Below are 21,839 nucleotides of genomic sequence, written 5' to 3'. Positions count from 1 at the left end.
CAATCTCCCCGTAGGAGGATACTTGAAGGGAGCATGCAGCTGAATAGTTTCTTTTTTACATATTTAAAAAGAAAAAAAAATGAAGTATAATATTTGTCCAACAATATAAAAATGTCAATATGTGTATATATATAATGTTCAAAAAAAAAAAGACACCTGAAATTTTCTAAAAGAAGTAACTTGGAAAAATATTGGCCTTAGAAATATTTTGATTAAAGTATGTCATAAGTCTCTATACTCTTCTTAAACTTAGAACTTAATTCATGTACTTTTATTTTCAAGAATTTAGTCTTTCTACTTTTCGATTTTAAAATTGATTCAGATGTTTCCACTATTATTATTATTTTGTTAAATTTGTTTATATGACATTTGAAATGAAAAAAACTCACTTGATAGTAATGTAACTAAAAAATGACTTGTAATGAATCAAAGTTTAACAAAATAATTTTAGCAATGTTAATAGTTTGACTTGAATTTTCAAATCTGAAAATAAAATGACTAAATTCCTAAAATAAAAATAAAAGTACTAAATTCAAAATTTATAAAAAAATTACAATAACTTATAACATATTCTAACCATTTTCTCCAAAAACTAGATATCCTCGAACTGGTCATATATTATTATGAAAAATTAAAAATAAGAATTTGAAGTGTGGATACCTTTTTTTAACATTAATCTTAATATATGTTCTTATCATATCTATCTTTTTATACAATGACGAGAACTACCAATAACTCTTCCTTAACCCTTAAATAGGAGGATAATGTGCTTCAGCGCACTCAAATTCACGTCCTCCTACACTGACAACAAGATTAATGCCAATCAAATTAAGACTCAATTGACAAAGTGTAGATTTTTTGTATGTAACAAGATTGGATAGGAGTGGTACCAACATTTATAAATTTTCTTTTATGAAAAGAAAACCTTAAATGGTTTGACATTTTGAATAAACCAACTTTTATTTGCTCAAAAGTGTAGTAAGTCATACAGATCTCGTGAATAAACCAACTTTTTAACTCTCCTTGTCTCCAAATTTTCCACTAACCTTTTGTTTTATTTACTTTTTCTCTTTGAATACAATAATTTATTTATTTTTGATATAATGTTAAATTTAGTCCTTAATGTTTACTTATTTTTATTAATTTGACTTTTATTCTTTTTCTTCTGAGCTAAATTTGGCTCTTAGCCTTTCGAAAAGATTCAAATTGTTTTTTTAACTAAAATACTAACTAAAACGTTAAATATTTAAAAACAGTAGCTTGCATGGCAATCCACATATACTTAATCTGGGGTGAAGCAAGAAAAGTTTTTTGATGAGGCCAACATCAAGTTGTATAATTTTATGATAGTTAAAATATAATTTCACTATTTTAATAGTTTATATATTTATAATTTTTTTAAAATTAAATAAAAATTTATCATTTTAAAGATCAAAGTGCAATTTTACTATGCATTAATTTAAAACTTCATAGATTTTAAAAGTGTCAAATTTTAAATTTCCAAATTTAGGGGGTGAACGGCTTGCCAGTCCTCGCTGTCGCCCTCGTACTTCATGCTAAGTTTTTAATTTTTTATGTATTTTATATAATTTTTGTTTTTAATATTTTATTATAATTTTAATTATTTGTTAAAGTGATATATAAAATAAATAATGTCATGTTAATATGAAGTACACATGAATTGTCACACTATCATCATTAAAAAAATAATGTTTTAGATATTATTTTCATTTAAAAAGTAATTTGACTTTTTCGAAAGACGATGATTAAATTTAACTAAAAAGATAAACACTAAATTGATGAAAATGTGAACATTAAACAATTTAAATTTTTACAACATATTAAGAAAAAAATGTATAAACTTGATTTTTATTCAATTTCTTTTTCTATTTTTATATAACATTATACTGTTAATAATGATGGTCTATACGATTTCAAGATATACCTTGTATCGATTAATATATATTGTTGAAATCTTAAATCGGTATCAAATAGTTTTATTCTATTTTAATCAAAACTTAAAATTTAAAATTTTAACCTGATTTCATTAATGTGGATTTGTACAAGTGAATATAAGATTTTAATATTTTAAATATAAATATAATTTTTTATATTAATATTTTTATTTATATAATTACATTTAGAAATAAAATATTAAATTAAGTAAGAATTTTAAATGGTTAAAATATGTTATAAGTTCTAGTACTCTTCAGTAAATTTAGAATTTAGTTCTTGTACTTCTATTTTTAAGAATTTAGTTTCTTTATTTTTCAGATTTCAAATTTCAAATCCAATTGTTAATATTGTTAAAATTTTATTGTTAAATTTGTCGGTGTGACACCTGAAAATAATAAAAAAATACTCACTTGATAATTATGTAGCTAAAAAATTGACATAAAATTGAACTTGGATTTAACAAAAAGAATTTTAAAGGTGTTAACAATTAGAAAAAATGACTTGCTTTTTTGGGCGAGACGTTTACCTGCAGTTAATGTAAAAATAACAGTGGCAATAAAATTAGATACTATAGCGATACTGTAACATGAAACAAAAACAAAACTTAACGCACTACACAGGAGATAAATGCCCATAAAAAAGGGCCCTAACTTCCTTAAAATAAAAGCAGATTAATTAAATTCCAAACATGCTAAAAATATGGGGACTTAGAACAAATTGTAACCTTTTAAAATTTATATATATATATACATGTATGTAATTAAAATATATTTATACGTGTATATATATTATATAGGAAAATATTTAAAAATATCAATAAAGTACAACAAAAAGAAATATTTCTCGGTATAACATCGACTACCTTGCAAATTGTCTATTTGGTTTATGATTAGAGGTGTAGTAAAATTTTTTGGGAGATGAGATTAAAGTATATATTTTATAAAATTAAAAATAAATAAAAATTATTATTTTTGGAATTAAATTCGTTAAATAATATTTTCTCATATTTTATTAAAGGAAACACAGGAGGTATTTATACACATCACTACTGCTACTATTACAATTCATAATAGAGTTACTATTTTATCTTGGCCTTTCGGTTGAGGATATCAATATTCCTTAACTCTGGTGCTGACATTCTCTGGACCTCTTTTGACTTATTAAACGCTTATCTGCGAAGTACGCGGTCCTTTCTGACCCTAGGACTGACTCTTCTTTACTACAAAGTCTCAGCTGATTATGCCTGTAGACGAATATTCTTCTTTTGAGTCGGAGGTCTAGATCTTATCGGTCACTTGGACTATCGATTCTTAAATCCTAACAAAATTATAATTTTATTATATATTAATTTAAAATTTTAAAAATAAAAAAATAAAAAATTTTCATTTTAAAGTGAGAGTCCCTACCTGCTTCTGTTCATGACAGTCAGCGGTAGTGGAATTCAAATAAAAAAATGATTGACAGAAATAAATATAAATATAAGTTCAGAAATCAAAAGCCATTATTATTATTATTATTTCTTCACTGTTCTTTTTCCCAGGTTTTTTATTTTTTTTTCTGAATTATTTTTGTAAGGTAAATTTTTTTCTTTCTGAATTGGAGTGGAACTAGTAATTTACCTTTAAAAGAATCCTATGTTTGCTTGTAGCAGTAGGCATAAACATTTGATTCTGACAGGAAAAAATTACATATAGTTCCAAAAACTTATTAACTGTTGCCTAGATTCTTGTCACAATGTTTGCTTCTTTTTCTACAAAATAATAAAATGATAATTTATTTAGGTATTTTTTATTTACTCTCTTAATATTATATTTTTAATTTTTACTTTTTGATATAATGCCTAAAATTTATCATAATATTTCCTCAACTCTTAAATAAGATAATATATTTTAGCATACTTAGACTTAGTTTGGATGGGCAATTGGGTGCAGTGCGGTGCATTTAGTTTATTTTTTATTTCCCACTACAATAGCACTACAGTATCTAATTTTACCATCACTACTATTTTTATACTAACTGCTAAACACACTGATCATCTAAACTCACCCTTAAACTTATATCTTTTTATACTAATAATAGTATCAATACTAACTAACTTAAAATTTAATCGACAACTTAGATATTAAATTCAAACAAAGTCAAAAAAGTGGATATGATGTGTTTATATATGTATATAAATGAAAATTCTGAAAATGTCATATGTGTCGACGTGGCAAAGAATGAATGAAGCTTAAAAGAATCTAAAGAATTGGATAAGGTTGGGGGTGTGGTTTTTTTACACGTGTAATGTATATGGTAACATTTTAATATTAGTCCCTATATTTTGAGTAAATTTTGAATTTAATTCTTGTACTCTTATTTGATTAATTCTAATATTTGTATTTTTCAAATTGATCAATTTTTATTTTTGTACTTTTCAAATTTTGGAAATTTAATTTCTATACTTTTGGAAATTTGAAATTTTAGTCCTAAACTGGTAGTAGTTAAATCTATTACGTCAAAATTTGCTATTAGTTCAATAAGTTGTGGGTTTAGTCCCTATTCTACTATTTAATCATTTTTAGTCCCTCATTTTTCGAATTTGGAATTTTCAATTCTAACTCAGATGATAACTATTAAATCTATTAATTTAAATAATATTATTTTTACGTGAGTATTATGTAAAAAAACAAATTGACATGATATTACATAAATAACAATATATTCTTTCAATAATATTTTAGAAATAACAAAATTCAACAAATTTGACAAGCACTATTTAGTCAGATTAAAATTTTAAAAGTAAAAAGACTAGAAATGATTATATTAAAATACAAAAATTAATTTGGTAAAAGTACTATTGAGACCCTGTACTGGTAGTCAAATTGCATGTTGCCACCTCTACTAAAAGCAAGACCAAATCTGTCTTTTTTATTAAATTTTTATCAATTCATACTGTTAAAAGTTGGTTTAATTGACGGAATAACCAGAAATGACATATGGCATATCATATATATCTCATGTTGATATCGTAAACTAATTTTTAATAGTAGAAATAGATGAAATTTTTAACAAAATGATTATTTTGTTTTTTGATCTAACATATATTTTTAGTAGAGAGGGCAAAATATAATCTAACTCTTACTATAATAGCTTCTATAATACTTTTACCAAATTAACTTTACAATTTATATGTAGTACAAGGACTAATAATAGAATTTAACCAAATATATATATATATAGTAAATTGAGATGACAAGCAAAGCATGCGTTGCATATTGTTTGCAGGAATTGGAGTTGACGTGATCAGTGTTTTCTTTGGAGTGCTGTTCATGCTGAGTTGGTGAAACATCCTTTTCACCTTTCCTTCTTTTTCTCTGCCATAACTTAAAAGTTCTTTTTGAAGTTTTGGCCATTGAAATTTGATTCTCACACACACTGAACCTCTCATCATAGTGCTCAAGTCTGACTTCCTTTAGTGACGAAGAGAATTTTTTTTTTGGAAGGTTAAATTAATTATTCTAATGAAAATTAAATTATGTATCTAGATTTAAATACAATTGAAACCATAAGGTAAAAATAAAAACTATCATTAAAAATATTATACTTTTAATAAAATTATTAAAAATATGTAAAATTATAATTTCATTTAATAAAATATGTGGTTGTGAGTATGAGAGTTTGAGCTCGATTTCAAATAATTTCATTCTCTCCCTTAACTATAGAAAAATTATATATATGAATCATCCTATTTTTATAAATATTTTAATCAATTAATTTATATTCAATTTAAAACAAATAAGTTAGGTAAGAAATTATTTTAGCTTTTAAGGATACAAAAGAAAAATCGCAAAAAAGTATGGTTCTAAATTTGGAGTATCCTACTTTCATATAATTTACAGGTTCAACAAGTAATCAATATTTTTTGATTAAGGGCGTAGTACTATTTATAGTAGCAGTCCTTATATATCCTATTAACAATCGAAATATGATCAAAGAAACATTCTCTATTTGACAAGGCTTCTTCCTATACCTATAAATTCTATTGGACCCATAAATGATATATTCGAAGAATTTTTTGGGTCTTTCAATATCAATAGGCTGATTGTTTAGCTCATATATCTTCCAAAATGAAAAAAGATCTTTGAAAGCTGTTTCCTGGATTCAAAAGGGAGTACTTGGTTCTCCCAACAACTAAAAAGTGTATAATGCCTGAATCTAATCGAGGTTTGCGGTGGTGGAGGAATTGAATTGGAAAAAAGAGGGAACTACCACGTTAGCAAAGTTAACGTGACATATACGTGGACTGCCACATTAGCAAAATTAATTTTTCTATTCATTTTGAGGGTAAATTGATAAACAATACAAACACAACGGTTAAAAGGAGACAAAAAATTTAAATAAAAAAACTAAAATAAATTTTCTAAGAAGTTAGAGGGTTAAATAAGAAATTATACCAATTAAAAAACTTTTATTTTCTCATTACCCTATAAAATGAGGATTTTCTTTGCTGCTTCCAATTTGTATTTTTCTTTGCTCAAGAAAAATATCAATTTTGGTCATTAATTTCTCTTTAATAATCAAATTGGGGACCCTACAGTCAACATCTAGTGTATAGAATTAAAACAAGCAATGAAGTTTATCAATGTGAAAAATAAAAGCCAAGTCCAAGTCTGCATCAATTTTCATTACCATGCTGAAGTCCAGGTTGGCATTGAAGTGGACATTTCAAAATTGTAGCTCGGAATTTTCGTTTTTCTTAAAACATCCGTATCTGACATATGCGTACCACATGTATTCAGACATGGATACATGGATATGAATCATATAACCCCTCAAAAACCCTCTAAATACGTGAATAAACTTTAAAATATTAAACATACCCAGTCTTTCGTGTCTACCACATATCCATATCCGATAGTCAAACCCAAGTTCGAAGAGCAAACTTTCCTCAAGTCAAAAAAACTGGTAACATTATCCTACTAGTTGTTGAAAAGTCGATCCATATAATTTAGAAGGGAATCTTCTATGCTTTATGAAGGGGGAAATAAAGTTTTCTAGTTGCAGACAAATTAATATGCATCTGGAGCTCGAAAATTACGAATTTATCAACGGAGTTCATGCTTGAGAGTATAAGTATTAGCTGGAACTTGCATTAATCGTGCTGTACTCGTGCCGGGAATTCTCTCAACATCAAGCTGAAGATTGCATAATACGAAATGAAGACCGGTGGATTATTTGAAAATGTACTTAGACATATATAAGAGCGGATACAAGCAGTTTCAGATACACTGAAGTAATACAAGCAGTTTCAGATACACTGAAGTAACCCGACAAGTAAGAATAGAAGTTATTGCCAATAACATGAGTCAGGACCAACTGGCGGCTGCCGAGCGTAATAATTTGTGACTGGAGCAGCTTGAACCCCACGCCTTTGCAATAGGCATCGGAAGTAATGTAATCGATGCAATACAGTATCATTTCCAGCTGATAATGCCGTCTTTGTGCTCCACAAGCGTTCTATAGGAAGACGAAACAGAAGTAATATGAGGGCGTACAGTTAATGTAATAATAACTTTTGGTAATAATATGATAATGATGTCAAATACCTGCTGCAGCAGCAGCTCGAGGCCAAATTGTTTGTTGAACGTTTGATGTATCAACCATCTCACTCCACATACAAACTTCTCCTCCGAGAACAAGTTTTTGCTTGGACTCGTTATCTATTCCTTCTAGTGGTTCGGCATTGTAGATTTGCTCCCAAGGGACGTCTAGATGGTCGAGATACCAAACATCTGAATTACTGAAAATGCATTTGAATCCTTTCGCGACAGCCTTTGGACAAGCCCCAGGACCCAACCTACCGCAGTGGGTAAAATCATCCGTGCTCGGAGTACTAAGTAACAGCTCTTGCATGAGAAACATTTTCTGTTAAAGAAAGTTTAAAACTCACCAGTTATGCACCACGGTCTGAGGATTAAGACTCCCGGCAAAAGCATTGAAGGTCTCTTCCCTGATATGAAGAATAATCAGATTTTTCAATTATTCATATATCTTACAGGTAAAAAATATCGAAAAATACATAGTGATGCCTATAATGTTACAGCAATTGTAGATCATGGATAGAGATATACCAGTTGACTGGGGTCCAGTTTTTCGAGATTGCGATTTCTTGAGCCTTGAGGACGAAATATTTATATGCATCTTTAGGCTTCATATTGTTATCTTTGAGCCTGAAATTGTTTTCAGTAGATTAATGGTTTTATAAGACAGCACAGCTTGTTATCCCGGCACAACAACATTGAACAGCTAAATTAACTATTTATCCTTGTCAAGCTTGATCTATTTATCAGTTACTTAGAGATCACGAAACATCATATTAGAAAATGTTGACGAAGACTAAGATTAAGGCACATACCACTGCTTTACATGGGGCGTATTGTTCCAGCAACCTGTCAAAACAATAAGAAACCCACAGATTTAAGCAAATAAGTCCGACATCGGAAAATCAAACTGTTCATTTAACGTTTTTAAACATAGAAACAAAGTCAATGATAGATTCAGCTTTCAATCACCGATTTAAACTTTATTCAACAAAATACAAATAATGTAGTCAATCTGTGCCTTGTCATCGATCAAAACTGAAACAGTGATGACTCTATCCATCTAAAAGTTCAAGGAAAAGGGTAAACTTCTCAAGTTCTCGATGACTTTACAATTTAGTTTTGGTTTAGGTAGTTTCCATCAGTCCCACAACATGAGATATTATGTTTTCGAACTAAAAAGTGGGAAGCGAGCTGTTGCATGTTTAAACAAAGAGATGAAAGAGATAGAAAGCCACTTCAACGACCTATATTAACCTCGTCACCACCAAGGTGGAAGAGCTCAAATGGGAAGATTTTTCGGATATCTGTAAAAGACAAACTCAAATATAAATTTAAGAAAGCGAGTGGTTAATAATGGCAAAAAAAAAAATGGTTTACATAATACTATCAAGTGCTACAACAATGATATTGTATCACAGGCATGTTGAACGGATTAGTTTTGATCTTAAAACTAGTAGAGTTGAAGAAAAATACTAATATTACGTAGTGGAAAGGTTTTTGTGGAGGCTAACCTGAAAAAATGCCAGAAATTAAATCGAAAGTAAAATTTTTCGTAACATCAAGTGGTTCTCTGCAGGAAGTTGAAGGCCATAGATCCGGATAGCCGACTCCCCTAAACAAAAAAATAGGTCAGTTTAAATCTGGGACTTGTCGGTTAAAGCTGCCGATTAAAGACTTAATAGAACTAAACAAGAAATATAAAAACCAACATGCAACTATAATAAAAAGTTTTCATTTATTTATTGAAAGACAAAATGTTTTAAGAAAACTCCTAGTCTTGCAATAGAATGATATCATGTCAACCTAAGACAAAAATTGTCAAGACAAAGCACCTTACCATGACTTTGCATGACCGGGGACATCTACTTCTGCCATTACATGGATGCCTGCATTCACCATGCAAAATAGCAAAAAAGCTTATCCCGTTATAGGCAGCATTCAGCCAACACTTAAACAGCATCTATGTTACTTGGACTTAGCTGTAAGTGCTGGATGCAAGAATGTGTTTGACATAGGTACGTTTAAGTTTTTCATGTATTCAGAAGGTCCTTAGATGGTCATCTCCGATTTCCATCCTTGAATATGTGTCAAAAATGGGTACTTCAAGAAAAATGACAAGTCGGAGCATGTAGAAGCACATGATGTAATGCTACACTAAAATGAAAAGGAAAAGAAAGGAAGGGTCGACGGATAAGGAATTCAAAGACCGGCATAAAATGTTATATCTAAATCATTAATAAACTTGAATCTCACCTCGTGTTTTGGCAAATCTTCACATTGGCACATGAAAATAAGAAATGGAAAGCACTCACAATTAAGGTGTGTCTAAATACGCATGAATGCAAAAAAAAAAAAAAAAAAACCAGAAACAACGAGAATTAACAAACAATGAAGCAGAGATATATGGACCATACCTAACAATTTTACTCGCATCCTCAACCGTATAGCGCTCCCATTTCGTATAAGCACCATTCCACAGTTTTGGATATTTGGGTATTTCGAGGGGAAATGACTGCTCATCTATGATGTGCCAATGAAGGACATTCTACTGAATGCAATACTCAATATCAGAATGACATAAAAGATCTTGTAAGACTCGAATGAATTCCAACGGACTGACAAAAAATGACAAAAACAACTAGTAACATTTCTTACAAGTTTAGCATAAGACATTGAATCAATTATCGACTTAATGACATCGACCGGAAAATAGTGCCTTGATGTATCTGTAACAGATTGCATATACGATATAAGTCGCTAAGTAAAAGAAGGAAAATAGGGTAACTCCCTGAGTTGCAAACATGAGTGTTGCTTACCGAGCAAAAGGCCACGATATGCAAACCTTGGTTTATCTTTAATATACCATGGTGCTTTGGATAATTGCACTGATTTAGTCGTATAATCGTAAGCACACAATTGACTGAATGTCTGGAGCATTGTACAAGAGATGAATGTAATGCATGTCAACAATAAACACGGATGGTGGTAAAAGAGAAGAATGTACACTTTTGATACCTTAACTTTTTACTGTAAACAATACCCTCAATCATTACATACACATACAATGTTCCATGTAATAACCCGTTCATCATACGAGTAAAGGAATGACTGCATACCTCCAATCCTCTTAACGCACCGTAAACGGTATTCACCTGCCAAAAATTAGGAAGAGAAACCAATAGAGAAGCAAACATCAGCCGTCGTCACATGTTTATTCGATGCAAACATACTACATTTAGCTCAATAGAGACGAATTTCACACCCGAAAATTGGAAAAATAAAAAACTGAGCATACACATATAACATTATCCCGGCCGCCCAACGATGCCAATCAATAAGCCAATGCACATAACATACTCAACACCTAGGAATTCCAATAAACTAATTCCACTAAACATGACCATGAAAGACACTATTAAACAATAAACATCGAAAATCGAAACCAAAATTGCAGATTTGCAGCATAATAAGATTTGCAATAGCCATGAAAATCAAACCCCAAAACTAAAAAACATGAAGTTCCAAACTTTACCTCAATTATAGCCTCCCAAGCAGTAGACTTCCCTCCAGTCTTTGTTATAAACAAAGTATAACTCTCATCCACACCCAATTTGAGCTGCCATTATCAAAACCAAAACAATCATCAAAATACATATTAAAAAAAAAAACTTTTAATTGAATGAAATTTAAAAAGGAGAGAGAGAGGAGTTCCCAACTTGACCTCATCACTATCTGAATTCACAATGATCCTCATTTGACTAATATCATAAATAGATCTAATTCGTCTCAAATTCTTAAAAATCGAAACCCCAGAAGATTGTTTAAATATAATCCTTTTATATCTCCTAAATCCTTCCCTCAAAATCTTAAAGTTTCCTCCTTTCCCAATCAGAGACAAAGACAGTGTTGGGTTCACAGTTAGTGTCTCATTACCGGAAGTGAGTTCATGTGGCAACGGCCAAATGTACGTCAATGAATGATTCAACTCGAACCCAGTACTTAAAGATACATACTGAGAAACCCAAGCTAATAACATCAAACAAGTGTAGATAAAATGGGGTTTTTCAGACAAATGCAACATTCTTGTTCTTTTTTTTTTTTTTTTTTTTACAGGATTGATGAAAGGTTTGGAAAGGGATGGCAGTGAAAGAAATGAAAATTGATAGGTGTGAGAGGCAAAAAATAGAGGGGGACAAGTGCTGTAATACTTTCCAGTGTTTTGCTTTTCATGTTTCAGTTTTTATAGTTAATGGTCCAGAGTAGATCTCGCTGTACTACATTTCTGTGGAATTCATCTGTCATCATCGTATTTAGCAAAAAAACTATATACACCTATAATATATTCATATTAAAGTTTTTTAAACATAATTAAAAAAATAATATTTACTCCCTCAAATAATCTTTTCTAATTTGATCCTAGAACCCTTTTTTTTATCTATATTAGTCATGAAACTTGACAGAGTTTTTCTTCATCTCAAACTTGAATTTCATTAATATGTCACAGTATGCGAGTATCACATCATCACACTTTAACAAAATTCAAATTTATATATTAAATTGAGAAATTTTATCAAAATTTGAGAATAATAAAGATAAAAAAGATTTAGGGACCAAAAAAAAGACCAAATTTATGGATTAAATATTTAGTTTATACCATTAAAATGGGTTATATGTCTCATTTTTTTAAAAATTGTTATATGAATTATTATCTCGTTAATATAAAAGTTTTGGATAAACTATATCATTAGTCACTAAATTATGAATGAGTATTTATTTTGATACTTAATTAAAAAGTTACAATTTGGTCTTTGAAATATTTAAAATTTTATTTAAATCGCAGTGCTGTTAAAATCGATGTTGTATTGCATTTTTTGTTTGCACTACTTGCATCAATCAAAAGCACTCTTTTCCTTTCTCTTCTACAATTTTTTTTCATTTAAACATAATAGAGAGATTAAAACTAAAATTTAACATTTTACTATACTGTAAAAAAAGTAGAGTAGGGCCTTAAATCTCAAATGTTAGTATAGTTGAGGGATCAGTTTAGCAAAAAGAAACGCAATTAGACGCACGTCATGAAGGAAGGCTCTTTTATCTATTAAGTATATATTTAGAAAATAATATTTAGATATTATCAAAAATTTATTTGAATATCATTTCTAAAAATAAAATTATACTTAAACTATAAACAAACAGAAAAAAGTTATTACCGGTCAATGATGACCGATTTAAGGGTCTCTTTAGATAGACAGTATATTTATCTATTGTTCCTATAAAAAATTATATTTGTCTATTGTTAGTGCAAAAATAGTAACAACAGTTAGATTAATTAGATTAAATATTATAATGATTAAAAATTATAATAATATTGTAATATGAAACAAAAAAATTAATTGCATTACACTATAAATAAACACGGGATCCTAAGACAAATTGTCCTAAATATTTAGTGAAGGTGGAAAGATATCGATAAAATGATAAAAAGGAATGACCTTTAATCGACGGTAGCTAAGAACATTAACCTCACTCAATTTTTGCAGGTCTGAACTGGATTTCTTCGATAAGAAGAACAGTGGCTACTGGGCTATTACCGAATTCACTATCATTATCCGCTATTACAAATGGGTCAGGTTAGAATTGAATTATGATAAAATTTTAAGCTCATTTGATAGATTTAAGATTGATTTAAAAAATAGGTTTAAATTTTTGTCCAAACTTGATTTAAATTATAGATGTTAAATTTGGGCTTGGCTCAGATTAAAATTTTTATTTTATTTTATATAAAATAAGAATAAAATACATTAAAAATTAAAATAAATGTTTCCAATGAATTAAAAAACGTTATACTTAAATAATACTAAAATAGGTACAACTTAATAATACCTCTAAAATAGTAGCAAAATTAAGAGTTATACAATATCTAAATAATAACAATAAAATAATAGCAACATAATAATAAAATAGTAGTAAAATAGTGAAAATAACAATAAAACAGAAGGAAAATAACAAAATAACAATTTTTTACAAATTTAAATTGAGTCAAGTCTTAATAAAAAACTTACCTAAGGTTGGATCTATTTTAAACAAGCATTATTTCTTATCAAAAATCTATTTTTAAAATTTATATTTTTATTGAGATCCTTTTATTTTGAGGAGGAAACTTCACCCGACGTATGGACAAATTCCGCTACACTGCCCTGCAATACTTTTTCCTTATTATGGTCCCTTCCCTATTTCCTGTATCTTCTTTTTCCATTAGTATTATTATTCTGAGCTTGTAAGCAACTTCATTTGCAGGATTTGGAGCATGTAGCTCGTAGGTTGCACCATGATTTGACTTGTCCACTTTTGCAGTCCTATGTGTGGATGAGTGTAGCCTATCCCCATCTTATTTATAGTGTTGGATGGAGTCGTCCTTTTTTCTTATTGGAATCGATGTTCATTTATATTAGTCTAGCTTATTAAATGATCCTTGTTGTAATTATATTGGGGAACAAGCAATGGAATATTTGCCTAACAAAACTAAAGGGTGGTATAGGCCACTAACCAATATGTTCACTAAAATTAAAGCAACGTTGAATCTTGTCAAATGGACTCAAACAAAAATAATTTTGATGCCAATATTCATCTTGATAACTCACCAAATAACTATCTCTTTTATGTTGAAGTATCATTTCAGCCTAATATTTCATGTCCAATTCACTTTTTAGATATATTTACTTGTATATTATAAGGTTAAAATATATTGTTAGTCCATCTAATTATATAGACATTGAGATTTAATTCCTATAATTTAAAATTTAAAAATTTAATCTTTTTAATTAGGGGCGAAGTCAGGAAATAATTTTAGAGGGCTGAAATTAAATTGTACATATCTTTATAATTTTAAAGTACAATTTTACTTTTATTAATTTAAAATTTTAAAAATTTAAAGGGTCAAAATGGCAAAATTTTCATTTTGAGGAGGCCCTAGCCAGCCCCCCTAAATCCACCTGTGTTTTTAATTTTTCAATTTACAAATCTTATTCCAATCATTTTCGGCTTTCGAAATTTTTGTCAAATTTATCAACTTAACGTATTTATTTTTTGTCAATCATATCTCACGTTATATGAGAACAGCCAATCAAAATTTCAAGTTGACAAAATTTATTAGAAAATACTTACTATCTTAATGGTTAGACTAAGAATTTTAAATAAAAAAAAAAGTAAAATAACTTCTTTTTTTATTTTTTTTAAGTACATGGACTAAATCCTGAATTTTATCAAAGTACAAAGACTATATTGCAATATAAATTCTTTAAGGTTGTGACTTGGCGATTGTAAGAATTTAATGAACTAAACCTGAATTTTATTACAACCAATATTGCAAGTTTTGGCAAAATCTATAATTAATGTCATTAATCCTTTAATGACAAATTAAGGTTTCATAAATGCCAATATCCCATGATTATGAAAGTTTTCTGAAAGTGATAAATATATTAAATTTAGCTAGTAAATAGATATCTACATACGTTAGTTCTGAACCATTTGAGCTTAGGTTTCATCATTTTAATTCAACCTCAACCCAAGCTTGGAACATTTGTAATAATAATAATAATAATAATAATTATAATAATGATAATAATTATTTTATAGTGGAATCAATGGCGAAGCCAAGGATTGGTAATGACTCAGTGCCCTTAAAATGAAAAACTTTTCAGTTAGTATTTTTATAATTTATAAAATTTTAAATTAATAATAATATATTTATACTTTGACCTCTTAAAAATAATAAAATTTAATTTATCCTTTAAAAACTATAAATATATAGTTATTAAAATAGTAAAATTACATTTTACTATAATAAAAATATATAATTTAATTTCGATTCTAACAAAAAAGTTGACTTCACCCTTGAGTGAAATTATAACCCTCTTCACTTTTTTTTCCTTTCTAAGCACAATTTTATTATAAGTTTCGATAATATCTGTTTTTTTTTACACAATACTTAAAATTACTTATAGTCTCTCCCCAATAGAAAATAATGTGTTTCAACGCACTCAAACCTACATCCTTCTACATTAACAACAATACACATACTAATTCAATCGCAGTATCAAAGAAAATATTAAAACAACATGAAAATACAAAATTATAGGAATCCTTTTTGGGAATCTAAATACATGTCTTTAAAAGAAAAAAAACATTAGAATACTCTTTTAAGGAATTTATAATACATATTATAGATAATATATATTTGACTAAATAGAATTCAATTAAGTTAATATAAAATAAAAAATTAAATCAAATATTTAAACTCAAAATAATTTAAAAGAAAATCCCAACATAACATTTGTATATTATAAGACTCAAACTTAAAACTATAAAAATTTCATAATTGTAATAGGCCCATCTCGCCACGGCCCATAACAAAAACCAAAAAATAAAATAAATAAATAAATAAATAAAACCAAATATTAATAATCCAAGTCCCTTTTGTTACAACAGAGCCCAAATTAAAATAAACCCAGCAATCCGACCCAAACATTAAACTCAAATTAACCCAATAGCCCAGCACCCAATGGCCCAAAATTAAACCAAATTTTCAGCAGAAACCCTAAGGTTCCCTTGCGCCGAACAGGTTTCCAGCAGCTTCCAGCATCGCTACTGCCTCCGGCCAGTCCCACGCGCGCCATCAGCCAGCTGGCTCCATACCTGCAACAAATGAAAATCACAACAGCAAAATGACAGATAATATAACAGAATAACAGCAAACAAATGAAGGGGAAATTTGTAAATTTTATATTTAATTTTGGCTATATAAAGCCAATTGTATACTGTAAACGGGGGGAGGGATACAGATCTACAATTTTTTTGAATAAAAGTATAACAATTTTTCAGGAGGTGATTTTTGAAATCTCTTTTTCCTTTTGATTTTGCTTCTATTTCTTTGATTTATGTATTTGCATGTAAAAAAGAAACGAAAGAGGGAAAGGGGGACTCACCTATGGTTCATTGCGGGAATCTTGACTCCTTCGAGATCGGATCAAAAGAGGGTCGGGTTTACTCCTTTTGTTTTCCCTGATATTGAATAGCGAGTGAGTCTCCGCATATGGCATGAGCAGAGTCGAAGACTCTCTTCGCGCATGGTGGATCACCGGATTTAACGGTGGCATGTGGTGACTGGGCATAAGGCTCATGTTTTAGCCGAATGAATAGGGAGGGTTTAGTTTTTTTTTTCTTTCTTTTGATTTTGTTAAAGTAATTGAGTGTTTGGTTTTAGTTTTTTTTTAGCTGGACTTTACGTTGAATTTGAAAAGGTGCCGTGTAGAAAAGGGTAAAATCATTGCGCACACCTAATCCATGAACTGGATCCATGTTTTAGCTCCGAAAGGTCCAATTCCGTGACTAGCCCTTCGTCTTCACGCAAACCTTCAAATTGATCCTTATTTATGCTTTATTTCTTTTTAAATTTGTCATAGAATTTACATGTTTTTGCAATGCAGTCCACACCTAAACGTTATGATTTGGGATCTGGAATATTTTCAATTTTGATCCCTGGACATTCGCGCATATTGCGCTTTAGTCATTATTTCTATTTCAATAGTTTTTTTTTATTTTGTAAATTATCTCTTCTATTTTAATTCTGTTTTAATTGAGTTTTCTATTTGTATAATTTATTGTTTTAAAATTCATTTAATATTTTTATACATGTGTTGAGCTTTTTAATAAATTTGCTTTGTTTTTATTTATGTAATTATTTTGAAGTATTTTTATATTATATTATTTTGACATTTTGTATAATATTTAGTTTAAATTTTTTTATTATCTGTACATATATATTATTTTGATTAAGTTTTTTTACTTTGTATAATTCATTATTATTTTAAAATTCACTTAACATACATTTTAATTCTTGATTATTTATATGTCTAGTTACTTTAATAATTTTACTTCGTTTTTTAAGTTATTATTGTAAAGTTTGTCTATATCATATTATTTCATATAATATTTTGTATAAATGTTCTTATATTACGATATAGCTTATGATAAAGTTAATTTAATCTTATAGTTTATATTTTAATTCCATGATATTTTATATTGTTTTTTAGTTAAGATTTTTTTCATGAACATATAATTTTATTATATATTGGTCTGTTCATCTTTCATGTATATTTTTCATTCCTTATTCTTATTGTATCTTCATTATATATTGTTTACATCGATTTTTTATTATTATGTGTATATTATCACCTTTAAATAGATATGTATTTTTTTAAATATTTTGCATGTTATTAGCTCCAAATTACTTCTTCTTTCACAACATTTATTTTCATATTCATTCACATATTCTTAGTTTTATTTTATATATATGCATCCTTTCAAACCCGATCATGTATTGATTCATTTTGTAAGTTTTCATATATTTAATAGTTTTCAAATTATTTCGAATTGTTTTGTGTACTATGTGTCTCTTTAGTTTTCATGTTATTTCATGTATTATTGTTTTATATTGATTATTAGCCTTTTGCACTATTATTTAAATTATGTTAGTTTGTTCTTTTGTTTACCTGTATAATATTTTGTATAGTAATCCGTGTTTGTAATTTTGATTTTTTCTATATTGTTGCATCGTGATTCAAATTTCAATATTTTGGGTTAATATTAGTTGTTTCACTGTTATTTTAAAACAAATAAAAGCGTTTTGAGCAAATTCTCAGTTCAGAAATAAGGTAATATTCAATATTTGGGGAATTTAGAAAATGGTACTCAATCGTATTGGGTATGATTTTTCGGTGAACTAAATATTTGAATAACCTTTTTTAGTGTACAAATTTTCAAAAGTCAAAAATCAATTTTCTTTAAAGGTATAAAGGATCGTATTCAATTGTACTGGGTATGATACCGCATATCTTTGAAACGAGAGATTTGTGACTACTAATTTAAACTATTTCAAACATTTTAAAGAATCATGCTTTAAAAGATCTTTCTTCTTAAAATCTTTGATATAAGGATAGCATCGAATCAATTTGGTACCAATTTTTGGGCATAGTGAGGATGCTAACCCTTCCTCATACATAACCGACTCCCGAACCCGTTTTTGAATTTATGTTGACCGAAATTGATTTAAAATGTCTTATTAAGTGATCCAATCACACCTAAATAAAAATATTGGTGGCGACTCCACACTCGGTTTTAAAAAGTCGATCCCCATTACTTTCCAAATAAAAAAGGGTTTCGACAATAATTTTAACCTTACCAACGAAAGAATAATACCATCGAAAAAGTATCAATATGTTTTAATTAGCAAGAGGATTTTATTATGTCATTTAATTCAATTATAACCCTTTTATTTCCTAAATTTGGTCAAATACTTTTATTAATTCATCTATTATGTTTAAGTTACTCATTTAGTCTTTCTGCTCTAATTTAGTTGTTTTTCATATTTGTCCTTTAAATTTTGAAATTTCAATATTGATCTAAATAATAGTCGCTAAATTTATTAAGTTAAATATTGTTATTTTCAAAATTTTATGCGGCAAATACATTATCACACGCATAATATCATATCCGTTTAATATTTCCGCATGATATATACAAAAACCACACGGTTTATAATGGATTTAACAACTTGAGTAAAGATTCAAAATTCAAAATTTAAAAAGTATAAAATTAAAAATGATCAAATTAAAAATATAAATTAAATTCACAACTTAAAAATAGTATTAAACTAAAAACATAATAAAAGTTTCTAATTCAAAAATACACAAATTAAAATTAATGAAATTATGATACAAATATTAAATTTGCAACTTACGTATTATACATAGATTAATAATTAAAATTACCCTGAAAATGAGAAAACCCAAAAAATCAAAGCTAAAAATAGGGATGACTAAATTAGCTCATCTCATATTGAAAATGCAGGAGATTGAGAACCAAATTCAGGCATAATATAATCTTAGTCCGCTCTTCCACGTGCCGACTTCAAGCTTCTATTATTGAGGCACTTTTATTTTGATAAATAATTTACGATTTCATCTATTTCGTATAAAGGAATCTCTCTCATATATATGAAAAAGAAAAGCTTTTTTTTATACGAAGTTAATAAAAATAATAACTAAACATGTAATTTTAGTTGTATATATAAAGTAACTTTTATATCATAAATTCTGTTGACATGGAATATAATAAGGGAGGAGGACAAGGAGGAGTTAGGACGAGTAATGGAGGTTAGTTCACCCGTAAAGGTCGAGAGCTGGAACAAGGACAATAGGACATGTTGATTGAGAAGACACGTGCTCAGAGCAATTTTAGGGTATCAAAAGGTCAATCCTCTATACGTGGCTTCCTAGCATATTTATAGGAAAGATCTCATTGTCCACTTGTATGATATGGATAGATAAGCGTTCAATCCCGTTAAATGTGTAATGGATAATCATAGGCACATATAGTGGGATTCTACCAATATGAGGCAGTCAAGCCTAAATAGATTCCTTATTGTCTTGGAAGTGTGTTCACATTAACATTTACCTTTAAGCTCGGATGGCTGGGTTCCGTTTGAGGTTGGACAGGTGGTCATGCTCAGGAAGTCAATGCGGAGTCAACAATGCCTCCTAAGCTTCACACGTGTCTTTTTGGAGGAGGGATATGACAATAGCCCCCTAGTTGAGCTAGAGGTCATAAAGTGGCCTTTCATGAGACATGCTCTGAAGGTTTTTTAAAAGTTTATCCAATCGGAGAAGATAAAGAAGCATCATCAAACAGTTGTCACAAATGTGACATTTTTTTAGGGAATAATGGTCATGATGAGAAGTGTCGTAACCATTTTTTGAAAAAACGGGTATCGACTTGGAGAAAAAAAAAACAAAAACAGGAGTCGCCACCAATCTTTTTAGGTGTGATCGGATCACCTTAAGTTAATCATTTTAATAAAAGTTAAGATTTACTAAAACGATAATTTTTGGTCTACGAAAATCAGAAAATGAGTTCGGGAGTCGGTTACGCACGAGGAAGGATTAACACTCTCGATACGCCCAAAATTGGTACCTAGTTGATTAATTAGTGTCTTAGTGTCGAAAATTTGAAAACTTGGATGAATTTAAAATACGATCCCTCTTTGTAAAGAAAATGCTCAAATGTTAAGGACCTTCTCGTCTCACAATATAAAATGTCACATCCAGTAAGTTAGGACACGACATCTTGAATTTTCGAGAGCGAGCTTGCCTTTTATATAAAAATTCGTGTATTTCAAAAGGTTATTCAGTTAGTTAAGGTGAACGAGGAAAATCGAAACCCAGTAAGTTAGGGCACGTTTCTCAATTCTCAAACACGAATATTGCCTTTACTTGCAAAAATCTTATTTCGAGGTAACAAAATGCCATACCCAGAAGTTAGGGCACAACACCTCGTATCTCCGAGAATAAGCATTTTTAAAACTCATGTCGCGATTTAAAAGAGTATTCCGTTATTTAGGTTAAAGGAGAAAATCGAAACCCAATAAGTTAGGGCACGATTGTCTCGAATTACCAAATCTGAAATATTACTTTTATGAAAGAATTATTATTGGGTTGGATATAATGATAATAAGAATAATATTGAAGTAAAGTAAACAATAATACTATATATAAATATATATATATATATATATATATGTATATATAATAGAAATACACACTACTATATAATAATAATAAATATAGAAATACAAAAGCAAATATAATAAAAATATTAAATTAAAGTAATAAAAAACAATACTATATATAAATATATATATGTATATACATAAAATATACACTAATATATAATAATAATAGTAATAGCAAAAATAATGAAAATATGAGTAATATTAATAATATATTAGAATACAAAAGTAAAGTAATAACAATAGGGTGATAATAATAATAATACTAATACAAACAATAATACATATATATATATATAATAATAGTAGTCAGAAATAAAAAATAATAGAAGTAACAATAATGATAGTAATAATATAAATAAATATAGAGAGGGCATATATAATATAATAATAATATAAATAATAATATATACATGAGAAATAATAATAATAATATAAATAATAGTAAAAATAATAAAATAAAAATAAAAATAAAACAAAGCTCTCAACTCTCTTTCTCCCTCTTTTCTAAATCCGGCCATTGGTCCGGCTTTGCTTCGGTCACGGACCCCTACGGGCCGCTATTGGCGCCACCGTACACGGCGGCCGGACCTCAAAAAAAACCTTTTTCGGTAATGAAAATAAGGGTAAGCTTCTTACTTTTATTTTTACTTTCGTATAAAAAAAAAATTGAA

General features: G+C 28.6%; 1 protein-coding gene and 1 long non-coding RNA gene across 2 annotated transcripts; both read right to left on the bottom strand.

Annotated features, from left to right (window-relative positions):
* Positions 1–7,140: 7,140 nt before the first annotated feature.
* On the bottom strand, positions 7,141–11,748 carry LOC108488895 (beta-hexosaminidase 1-like). Its single transcript, XM_053020703.1, has 15 exons — positions 11,263–11,748; positions 11,074–11,157; positions 10,658–10,693; positions 10,358–10,469; positions 10,197–10,267; positions 9,956–10,086; positions 9,795–9,811; positions 9,379–9,427; positions 9,053–9,153; positions 8,786–8,845; positions 8,354–8,387; positions 8,070–8,168; positions 7,889–7,948; positions 7,545–7,795; positions 7,141–7,455 (listed from the first exon to the last, which is right to left on the bottom strand). Exons 1-15 carry the CDS (start codon positions 11,620–11,622, stop codon positions 7,286–7,288), a joined length of 1,635 nt encoding a protein of 544 aa, XP_052876663.1. The 5' UTR covers positions 11,623–11,748; the 3' UTR covers positions 7,141–7,285.
* Positions 11,749–15,847: 4,099 nt separating this feature from the next.
* LOC108487426 (uncharacterized) lies at positions 15,848–17,029 on the bottom strand. The gene is made up of 2 exons (XR_001871636.2): positions 16,526–17,029; positions 15,848–16,235 (listed from the first exon to the last, which is right to left on the bottom strand). It is a non-coding gene; the product is annotated as an uncharacterized LOC108487426 (long non-coding RNA).
* Positions 17,030–21,839: the final 4,810 nt, after the last annotated feature.

The sequence above is a fragment of the Gossypium arboreum genome, chromosome 10 (genome assembly GCF_025698485.1).
Source record: "Gossypium arboreum isolate Shixiya-1 chromosome 10, ASM2569848v2, whole genome shotgun sequence".
NCBI lineage: Eukaryota > Viridiplantae > Streptophyta > Magnoliopsida > Malvales > Malvaceae > Gossypium > Gossypium arboreum.
Note: the sequence above shows the minus strand (reverse complement) of the source record. Positions and strands in the feature narration are given on the sequence as shown.

Coding starts and splice junctions, on each gene's coding strand:
- LOC108488895 (XM_053020703.1), bottom strand. CDS start 11,622: ATGTTGCATTTGTCTGAAAAACCCCATTTTATCTACACTTGTTTGATG. Junction 10,470..10,657: donor GTGCGTTAAGAGGATTGGAG/GTATGCAGTCAT, acceptor ACAATGCTCCAG/ACATTCAGTCAATTGTGTGC. Junction 7,949..8,069: donor AACTGGACCCCAGTCAACTG/GTATATCTCTAT, acceptor TCTTCATATCAG/GGAAGAGACCTTCAATGCTT.